Source organism: Arachis ipaensis, chromosome B03, assembly GCF_000816755.2.
Source record: "Arachis ipaensis cultivar K30076 chromosome B03, Araip1.1, whole genome shotgun sequence".
Taxonomy (NCBI): Eukaryota; Viridiplantae; Streptophyta; class Magnoliopsida; order Fabales; family Fabaceae; genus Arachis; species Arachis ipaensis.
This window is the reverse complement of record NC_029787.2, coordinates 125,385-136,028: the sequence shown is the minus strand read 5'-3', so window position 1 is coordinate 136,028 and position 10,644 is coordinate 125,385. Positions and strand designations below refer to the sequence as shown.

At 36.4% G+C, this 10,644-nt stretch overlaps 2 protein-coding genes across 9 annotated transcripts; both read left to right on the top strand.

The window, feature by feature from the left end:
- LOC107629492 lies at positions 343-6,514 on the top strand. Of its 8 annotated transcripts, none has more exons than XM_021117633.1 (4): positions 3,087-3,158; positions 3,240-3,279; positions 3,822-4,117; positions 5,083-6,514. In XM_021117633.1, the coding sequence occupies exon 4, from the start codon at positions 5,093-5,095 to the stop codon at positions 6,296-6,298; it is 1,206 nt and encodes a 401-aa protein (XP_020973292.1). In that variant the 5' UTR covers positions 3,087-3,158; positions 3,240-3,279; positions 3,822-4,117; positions 5,083-5,092; the 3' UTR covers positions 6,299-6,514. The 8 variants fall into 8 exon arrangements, with proteins under 8 accessions (XP_020973294.1, XP_020973295.1, XP_016187787.1 ...); XM_021117634.1 differs by having other exon boundaries at positions 3,822-4,119; positions 5,067-6,514; XM_021117637.1 differs by having other exon boundaries at positions 3,098-3,158; positions 3,857-4,117.
- Positions 9,494-10,581, top strand: LOC107629493 (chlorophyll a-b binding protein P4, chloroplastic). The gene is made up of 2 exons (XM_016332305.2): positions 9,494-9,850; positions 9,934-10,581. The coding sequence occupies exons 1-2, from the start codon at positions 9,651-9,653 to the stop codon at positions 10,484-10,486; spliced, it is 753 nt and encodes a 250-aa protein (XP_016187791.1). The 5' UTR covers positions 9,494-9,650; the 3' UTR covers positions 10,487-10,581.

Here is a 10,644-nt window from a genome sequence, read left to right as displayed (position 1 = left end):
AACATCCGATATATCCATTGTTCGCATTGTTTAGTATTTTTATTGTCTACCTATACTTTTCATCCTTTAAAAACCGAACAGGTCAAGTTTGAATATTTTTATTCCTACTCCAAACCCAAAAATCAACGTCCTTTAACCAATATTCTGAAAACCGGATCAGACTGGCCGGTTCAACTAATTTAACCGTGAATCGGTAGTAATTACGGTCCGATTTACCCCTAAAACCGTTTCTCTAAAAATTGGAAGATAACCGTTGAACCGGCCGGTTTCCGGCTGATTGAATTGGACAGGAAATCGACCGGTTTAAAAGAAACCGCGTCGTTTTTGCCAAATTTGCTTCCTTTCACTCTTGGTTCTGAAGCTCCTTCGTTTCTTTCCCCCCTTTCTCCCTCCATTTCTTTCATTCACAGAAACTCAGCCAAAAAAACCTAGCACTGTAAGCCTACACCACCGCCGCCGCAAGGAGTGACATACTGCCGCCGTCCGTCCGTCTATCTAGCTTCCCTCGTGCTCCAAGTCTTCAACCCCCGTTCGCTGTCACCGATCGCAGCTGCTTCCTCGAGCTCGGCGTCCGTCGTCTTTGTCTGCTCAGCCGCGCTTCCGCCGCCGTTGGTTGCCGTTAACGTTCGCGTCTTCGTTCAGCCGTCATCTTCGTTCGCGTTCTTCGCCGTTCAAGTTTGCTCGGCGTTCACCGTTCGGGTTAGCGTTCGTCTGGAAGCCACGTTGCCCTGGTTCAAACTCTGCGACCAACCCGCGCGCTCCACCTAGCCGTCGAACTGTTCTCTTTTGTCGCCGCCGTGAGTTCCCTAAACCCACCACCAGACAATACACTCACACAACACCAATACTCTGCTTCAAACTCTGCAACTTCTTATTTCTATTACAATAAGTAACTATTTGATTTGGCAGTGGTTTGGATTTTTTTCATAGACTGAATTAAAGTATACAATAGTTATCTTCTCTTCTCTATCACATTGATACTAAGCTTTGAATTCTCTTATTTCGTTTCAAGTTTACCGCACTCAACATGTTTGATGAAATGCTTTAACCATATTTGGGGTTGGTTTTATCATTTCTAGCTTTTAGAAACTTAGTAAGTTGATTGCATGTGAAATTAGAATAATTGGATCTTAGTAATTAGGAAATTTTAGCTGCACAAATAGCATCTTTGTAGATAACATATTAGCATGATGATTCCACTTGCATTAGTGTTCTTCTGGTAAATTTTAACTGTTAGTGTGAACTTGTTAATTTGCTAATTGTTCTTGTGTTGTTGTTCTGTTGTTCTTCTGTTATTTTTATTTTATTTTTTTTGCTGTGATTTTCTGTTCTTTAACTTGTTAAGTTGATAATTTGCTAAATTGTTAGGTTTCTGTGATTTAATTTGTTGGATTTTCTATTTAGGTCTTGTTCTTGTTTATTTGCTAAACTGTTGTTGTGTATTTATTGTTGTCTTTGAGATTCTTGCTGGATATTGGTGATCATTGATTTATTATATGCTTCATGTTTTCATTGTTTTCTTCTTCTGAAGGAAAAAAAATATTATGTTTTCATTGTTTTGTTGATTGTTTGTTTTGTTTCAGAAATTAATTTTTTGTGATCAATGCTCAAACTTAAATGCTGTTCTGTTGGTTTTGCAGTGTTTGTTTTGTTTCAGAAATCAATTTTTTGTTATCAATGCTCAAACTCTGAATGTTGTTCTTCTGTTTTTGTTTTGTTTCATAAATCAATATTTTGTGATCAATGCTCAAACTCTGAATGTTGTTCTGCTGTTTTTGTTGTTTCAGAAATTAATTTTTTGTGATTAATTCTCATACTCTGAATGTTGTTCTGTTTTGTTTTAAGACTGTGTTTAGAAGAGGTGATTAATTTCTGAGTGTTGTTTTGTTTTTGTTTTAAAGCTGTGTGTTGTGTTCAATTTTCATTTTGTAGGAAATTCTGAGGTATATAAGAATTAAGAAGGAAGACTATTTTAACGGTATTATTCTGTTGATTCTGGTATGCTACAAGCTTGAACATAGAATTATTGTTCTTCTGTTTTTGTTGTTTCAGAAATTAATTTTTTGTGATTAATTCTCATACTCTGAATGTTGTTCTGTTTTGTTTTAAGACTGTGTTTAGAAGAGGTGATTAATTTCTGAGTGTTGTTTTGTTTTTGTTTTAAAGCTGTGTGTTGTGTTCAATTTTCATTTTGTAGGAAATTCTGAGGTATATAAGAATTAAGAAGGAAGACTATTTTAACGGTATTATTCTGTTGATTCTGGTATGCTACAAGCTTGAACATAGAATTGAAGAGAGAAACCCTTTATTATTTTATCATTGGCCTATTTTTGGCATTGCATATCATTGTAGTTTGTTTATTCATAGAACTAGTTGTTTATGATCCTCTTTTGAAGTAAAAAAATGCAGGAAAAGAGTGTTTAGAATCAGTTGCTTTATTCATTGAATTTTTATTGAATCAGATGTTTATTATAAATGGTTTTTCCGATTGGACCGGTTGAACCAAAGAACCAGTAATTAGAGCAATTCGATGACCGGTCCGATTTTCAAAACCTTAATTATATGAAACTGAAAAACTTTGAATTTTATTAACTTAAAAATCATTGAATTTTAATAATTTAATTGTATATTTAATTAAACTAGTTTAACCACGGTTTGACTTACCTTGTTCCTTCCTCTATTTCATGACTACTCATTCGTCTCTCCTGCAGTAGGAGCAGCAGCAGCATCAACCACGCAACAATGGCTACCAATGATTCAAACCGGGTCGGATTAGTAATATCCACCACTGAATCAATTAGGGTTTTCCTCTCTGGAGCCTCTCAAGACCCTAATCTCTCCCACCACCTCCGACACACATCCGCTGATCTTCTCTCCCAATCTGAGCTTTCATACGAGCATCTCCGCTCTGTCTGGATGGCCTCTGATCCATCCATCCGACCCGAATTTTTTATGCTCTGTTCAGAAATTATTGAATGATTATTGAATGTTTTGTGTTTTTGTTGAATGATTATTTGATTCTTGATTAGCACTGGATGCTCTGCTTTGTGTGTGTACTATTTCTATACTGTGTTTGTGATTTTTTTTTGGGTAATTCAATAGGAAGCAGATATAAAAGCAGAGCTTTCAAGTCTGTGCCAGTTGCTGTCCATGTCCTGGTAAATGGATTGCAAGTTAATGTTATTTCCTTTAGTTTTAATGTTGGATTTTGAAACTAACCCTAATTTCTTGCTTCTCAGGAATCAAAAATAAAAAATCAAAGAAATAGAAAAGAAGCAGGTACTATCAGTTAAATTCAATTATGAGTATTATTGGTTTGACAATTATGAGAACATTATTACTGCTTGTGAGCTGAAAACTTTAGTTGCCTTTAAAAGCATACTTATTACAATTCTATTGGAACTTTAATAGTTCAACGTCTAGAAATTAAGATAAATTAAGGTCATGAATGTAATTTTGTCTATCTGGTGAAAAATTGGTGATTAACAACAACAATGCTTCTAGTTCAAGGTATCTAATTATGTGGAATATAAACATTAAAAAAAAGGAAATTTTTACCATGATGCAACTCTTGCTGTTGCATATTCTCCTGCAAATATGAAGAAAAAAAAAAGTATATCTAACTCATTTAAAACCTAAAGAAAAACGATGTTTGCACTATTTTGTGTGCACGTATCTTTTATATATACTTTTCCTTTTTTTAATCCTTTAAAAACCGAACTGGGTCAAGTTTGAATCTTTTTATTCCTACTCCAAACCCAAAAATCAACGTCGCTTAACCCGTTTACCCCAATTCTCAATCTCTCCTTCCCTCCTTGCAGCCTCACTTATTTAAGCCTCACTTCCCTCCTTGCAGCCACCGCCCCCCCCTCACGGCCTCACGTCTGTTTGTCGTTTTCTGACTTTTCTCGTGCTTCCTTATTCCGTTTGCCGTCGCCGCCCTTTGGTTATCACCGTCGACGTCACAGGTGCGGGCATCCGGTTCTTCTTCTTTCCATCAGCCTCTGCTCGTGCTTCTTGCCTCTAGGTCACCATCTGCCTCTGCTCTGCCTCTGCGTATTCTAGTTTGTTGTCTGCCGCGGTTTCTCCTCTGAATCTACCGCTGTGTGTGCAATCTTATGAGCATTTTTTTGTTATTTCTTTCGTATTTAACTTTTTTAATCAGTTGATAATTAGTTTATTGATGCTGGTAAATATGTAGAAGAATCAAAAAGCTTGGTAGGGAAGAATATATTTTGGGTATAAGAATGAAGGAACCATGACTGCAGAACAATCGTGAAAAAATATTTCTTTTTGTTGTGCGAGTCCTTTTAAAAACTTTGTTGTGCGGCTCTTTTTTTTTTGGCTCAGAAGAGAGGGTTTTCTCCCTGGGTGAAAGGTTATAGGTCTATGGCCGAATGGTACGTGAAAGTGGAAAAATGAGAGGAGAATAAGAAAAAGTAAGAATAAAAATACAAATTTGATGATGTGAATTTAGTGTGTTTTGGGTATTGTGATATGATAGCCTTTTTTTTTGTCTGCTTGCTTTATTTCTGCTGAAATGAAAAATGGACCATTGAATTGAATTGAATCTGTCGAGACTTCTAGGAATTTTTATTGTGAAAATATATGCATAACTAATTTTGGTCCTAATTAATTAGTAATTAGTGACTCACCAGTTGAATCAGTAACTCGGTGATCCATAGTCCAATCAGTTCGATTGCCATTTTGGTTCTGATAACTATGATAGGTCTACAGTATAATTCACTCAACCTAGTGTATAGAACATGTTTTGTTTGTTTTGTTGCCTCAATGTACTGAAGTTTTGTTTTTTTTTTTTTTTTTATGTTATTTGTTTTCTACTTTGAGTATTCCTAAATTAAAAATTTCATGCCTCAACTAGTATGCAAGGGTTTTCTCTGTTAAGCAATTAAGTTAAACGAATTTGATATGTAGTGTATGATTATCTATATATATTTTATTAAACTTGCTTCTTATTTTGATATGTTCTCTCTTTCTCGACATGAATACTTGTTTTATTACCGTTCTTGTTTATTTGTTTGTTCCCTCTTCTTGATTTGCAGGTTTTTTTTTTCCCTTGCAGTTTTCAGTCATGAGTTTGCTTGAAGTCATTAAAAATGCTTCAATCAATTCGAAGCCACTTGATTCTCCATTGGATTATCCTATTGTTCTGAACCCTGATACTATTATACCTAACTTGAAGCCTGAACAAGAAGACGCAGCGGCCTTGTGTCTTGTAAAACCTCTTAGTGGATGGAAAATTTCGCAAGCTGATGCCGAACTCATTGACATTGGGAAGAAGTTCTTTATACAGCTAAAGGCAAAGCTCAAGAGTGGTAATAGTTTGGAGAAGGATGAGTTTATTGGTGATTTGAATTCCTATCTGAATAGCATCGCTGAGAAAATAGGTGTTTCGATTGCTATTAATCCATCTATGCCCAATTATACTAAGTTCTTGATTGACAAGGTTGGATATTTTATGGGTAAGGATGTTGTTGTTGTTGTTTTGGATGTGTGCATTTCGTTTGATATTTGGGATATAGTTGAGGCTTTGATTGAGCATGGTGTTATTAAGCATTCTTGTCATTCGGGCTTGGTTACTAGGTTAGTTGAAAAGAAGAGGTCCGATTTGATATGTACGTGCATTAAGCACGCGTTTGATCTCGGGTCATCTGAAATACTCAGCATTCTGAGGTATTTTCTTTCTCCATCCAAAGATGCTTATGATAGTATGATAACTGTGAAGAAGGAATGGGAGAACCAAGCACAGTTGGCCATTGATGGAATTAGTGATAGCAGTTGGAACAAAAAGAATCTGCTTGTGGCAAAGGAGGCTTCCATTTTGCTTATGGTAGCTTATGATGGTTTCTCTGCATCTGAGATTTGTTTGCATTATCTACTAGCATCGTCAAACTTCAATGATGTGCTGTTATCATCTTCCTTCAGTAAGTTGAATGGCAAAGAGTTGATTAACTTGATTCGCTATTTATCGAAGTGGCTAAAGAAGTACGAGAGGTTTCCTCAAGCCGGTCCCTGCCCTGAAGCTACAGCAGCTTTGGGTTTGACGGTTTGCGATTGGGTTCCTAAACTCGACGATGTTGTGAAGTTTCTTGGTTTTGTGCTTGATGAGAACTTTTCTTCGTTGGTATTGCATCCGGAGTTTCATGAGCAGCTAAGATTAATTGAGGAAGTGGTTAGTTCTTTGACTGCTGAATCCAAGTGTTGTTTTTTGATGGCTGATGTGGTGAACAAACTAAAGATGGAAGTAAAAGGTGGAAATACGTATGATCTTTTTTGAAACTTAGTTGTTCGATTTTGTTATGTTTTATCCATTTTGATAGAATATGAAGACGTGTCTGAAGTGTGAACTGATAATCAAATGATCAAATCATTGTAATTTTTGGTCTATGATCTCGACTGCAATTCATTTAGAGGTTATCTATTCTCACGTGCTTTTTTATTTAAGAATTATTCCTTGTGGTGTTCATTAGTAGTCGATTTCTTGGATTCGCTATAGTGTTGTTAGTCTACTCGTGTCATTTGTTACTTGGTACATTTGTTACTTGGTAAAGAATAATTTTTTTTCCTTCTCAAATGATATCATTGCTGTTTTTCATTTTTTTTCCTATTTATATTCAAACATTTTAAATTTTAAGAATATTTACATGTCATCTGGATTTTTTTATTTCAATTAATTAAATATAATATTTACTAAAATATATAAACAATCAAGTATTTATCCATATGCATAACATGACATATTTCGGATAAGGTTCTGAAAATCAGGCCGGATCAACTGGTTTGACTAGATTTTAATCGGGAATCGGTCAGTTGGTCGGTCCGGTTAATATTTAAAACCAATTTTTTAAAAATTGGTAAAAAAAATCGGTCGAACTGAATAAATCGGTCGATTTTTTGGAGGTCCGGTTCTTCTCGTTGTTGCAGTGTCTCTTCTCCTCCTCACCGTCTCTGTGTTCGTCGTGAAGCTTGCCTCTGTCCTTGCCGTCGTCGGCCGCCTCTTTCTCATCATCAAAAACGCCTCTGTCTCCGAGCCATCTCTCTATGTGTGCGAAGTGCGAACTTACCTGTGCCGCCGTGGACTCTTCGCCGTCGTCGTGAGTTCTTCAATCTTCGCCGTCCTTCAACATCTTCTTCGTGATCTTCTTTGTTTTCACTGATTTCCTCTCTTTTTCACTTTAGTTTTTGATTTGTTTCCTCTGTTGTGGAGTCATTGATTATTTGTTAAACTTTATTTATTCTGATTTCTGAGTTGCTTCACTTGCTTGTTGCTGATTTTTTCTATTATCAATTGATAGTGCTATGATGCATTGCTTCTCTACATTGTTTATGGAAATTCATAATCTTCAGTGGTAACAGAGTATAGAGAATAAATGTTGAAAACTAGTGATCACATATTGTGGAATTCTATATTCTGTAATGTATTCTTCTAATAATCCTCCTAATTTTGATATAATTTCAGATTATGGATTTTGAACGCTGAATTGAATTTTGGTATAATTTTATAATGCTAAACATAATTGATATAATTTTGAATTTTGAATGTCTGTAATTCTAAATTTTGTTGTCATTACTGTAATGGCTGAGGTTTTATTTTACTGTAATTGCTGTAATAGCTGAAATATGAAGTTGGGTTTTCAGGAGGCAGGACATGGTTTGTTTTGCACATCTTGAAAAAATGTTACTGCTGGTTTATAGTTATTTCTAATTAGTAATTTGGCATTAATTGAGTGAGTTTTGTCTAATTAAGTAATTATTGATGTTGGTGATTGTTGATTGAATATGAATATAGTATTTTATGCCATGATTTTTTTTAGATATAAATTTTGATGTTTGAATTCGAATGTAGAATTTTAATGATGAGATGAGATATAGTTTATTTAGTGGATGGGTTATGAAATTTTAAATTTTATTATTATATGAATGATTGAATTTAAATTTTAAAAGATTAATATTGTATTTTTAATAATTTTATTTTATATTTAACGAAATCGGTTCGACCACGGTTGAACCATTAAACTATTGAACCAGTTACTTGACCGGTTCAATAATCGGTTCGATTCTCGTAACCTTGGTAAAATGTGATCTCTTACAATGTTTTCTCTCTTATATTTTCTCTTGGTCCCACTTATGAAATAAATAGTAAGAAATTACACTTTACTAGGGGTGGTAAGCGGGAAAACTAGCCCCGTCCTGCTTTGCCAGAAGCCCGCCCCGCCCCGTATAGTGAGGCGGTCCTAGAATCCCACTCTGCCCCGCCTAACTGCGGGTTGGCGGGCTAAGCTCACCAAAGATCTTTTTTTTTTAAGGTATAAAAAAATTATATTTTTTATATTCACATTAAAGTCTTTGTAATTATAAATATCTATTAAACATAATTATAAACCAAATTTTCATCCAAAACATAATTATAAATAGTCTCAAAAGTAATATAAACATAATCCAAAATACTCAATTTTCATCTTGATACTCTTGTAAGTTGGATTGGGAAAAGTTGAATTTTAACAAAAAAATTACAAAAATAATCCCTTGTAAAAAAAAAAAAACTAAGCCCGGCGGAGAAGTTCGTCCCACCCCGCCAAAATCCGCTGTTTAAGCGGTGAGGGTTAGTCGGACTTTTGTTCTTTGGTGGTCATAATTTTTTAACCCAATCCACCTTTTTTAGCCGGTTATGCCGGCTAGTCCGGCAGATTTAGGCTCGTTTACCACCTCTACATTTTACTCTTTAAAATAAAATCCAAAATTGAGAGGATCCAAATCTTTTTTTGACGGTCCAAGATGTCATTCTTAGAGGCACTAAGATTTTATCATCCATGGAAGCCTCCGAATGTATATGATCGGGCGTAAGGCCCCATTTTTAACAAGTAGAGTTGGCAATGGGCATGGGAGTGGGCTCATGTTATTACCGGGCTGGGATGATTCTTTTATATATTTTCTGTGCAATTGAAATCTTAGGTGCCTTGTCTTTTTCCGTGCGCAACTATATTTGAGCCTTACCCAAGTTAGTAGCTACTCCAAATACTAGGCCCAAGAAAAAATACACCATGTACTTTATATTTGACTTTCGTTTTTAGTTTATGTAATCGACAAAAAAAAATATTTTAATGAAATTTTTTTCAATTGACAGTATTTAAAAAAATTCTAGCATATGTTGGCATTTGAATAAATTGATGTCTTAAAATTGTTAAGAAAATGACACAAGAGTAAAGTATATGTTAAGATAAATTCAAAGAGAAGCAACAGGAATAATGATAGATTAGATTATAAAATTGGAGTTTTAATAATGGTTTGGAATTATCCATATGTTGATAGGTAGAGCGTAATTGTGAGGAAGCCAGGTGTGTGGCATGGATTGGTGGTTGATGATATTAAGATATTTGAAGGAGTGGGAGTGTGTGGTCCCACAGAATCTAAAGGCAGCCAACAAGAAGGGAGTAATGGATTTGCGGATATAAGAAGCGAGATAAAACGATAAGCCAGAGCGCACGTGAACCGTGGGATCGAAATATCCTGGGAGGCAACGGTGGAAGAGAAAGGACGAACAAGAACCACATGAATTCAATAGAAATGAGGGCCATCCACTTAACAAAAGAAAACACATTCCTTGCTTGTTTTGATATCAGCAGAGCGAGATGGCGACTGTAACAACGCAGGCTTCAGCGACTCTATTGAGGCCATGCCCTTCTTCCAAGGCAAGGTTCCTGTCTGGCTCATCTGGCAGACTCAACAGGGAGGTGTCGTTTAGGCCATTGAGATCTCCTTCTTTCAAGGTGGAAGCCAAGAAAGGAGAGTGGTTGCCTGGCTTGGCCTCTCCAGCTTATCTGAATGGCAGGTATACAATAAAGACTATTATTGTTAATATTTTGATTACATGAATTATGTAATGTTAATGAATTATGGTTGGTTGTGATGAAGTCTTCCGGGAGACAATGGATTCGACCCGTTGGGGCTAGCAGAGGACCCAGAGAACCTGAAGTGGTTCGTACAGGCAGAGCTGGTGAACGGGAGGTGGGCGATGCTGGGGGTGGCAGGGATGCTGCTGCCGGAGGTGTTCACGAGCATAGGGATCATAAATGTTCCGAAATGGTACGACGCAGGGAAGGAGGAGTACTTCGCGTCTTCGTCGACCCTGTTTGTGATAGAGTTCATACTCTTCCATTACGTTGAGATCAGGAGATGGCAGGACATCAAGAACCCTGGGAGTGTGAACCAAGACCCCATCTTCAAGCAGTACAGCCTCCCCCCCAACGAGGTCGGCTACCCTGGTGGCATCTTCAACCCCCTCAACTTCGCCCCCACTCTTGAGGCCAAGGAGAAGGAGCTTGCCAATGGCCGCTTGGCTATGCTCGCCTTCTTGGGTTTTATTGTTCAGCACAACGTCACTGGCAAAGGCCCCTTTGACAACCTCTTGCAGCACATCTCTGACCCTTGGCACAATACCATTGTTCAAACCCTCTCTTCCAACTAATTCTTCCTCTCCTTTCTTTTCATTGTACAGACCAACTACTACTACTACGATGTATTGAGAGCCCTTTCATATTTTTAATGGAATACTATTTCTTATTTATCTTCCTTAACCTCACTAACATCACTCTAATATAATCACAAAGAGTTTGCTCCCTATGA

Excerpts from the sequence above, each read along its gene's own strand:
- LOC107629492 (XM_021117636.1), top strand. The coding sequence starts at position 5,093 with ATGAGTTTGCTTGAAGTCATTAAAAATGCTTCAATCAATTCGAAGCCA.
- LOC107629493 (XM_016332305.2), top strand. The coding sequence starts at position 9,651 with ATGGCGACTGTAACAACGCAGGCTTCAGCGACTCTATTGAGGCCATGC. Across the intron at positions 9,851-9,933 it reads CCAGCTTATCTGAATGGCAG|TCTTCCGGGAGACAATGGAT; the intron begins GTATACAATAAA and ends GTTGTGATGAAG.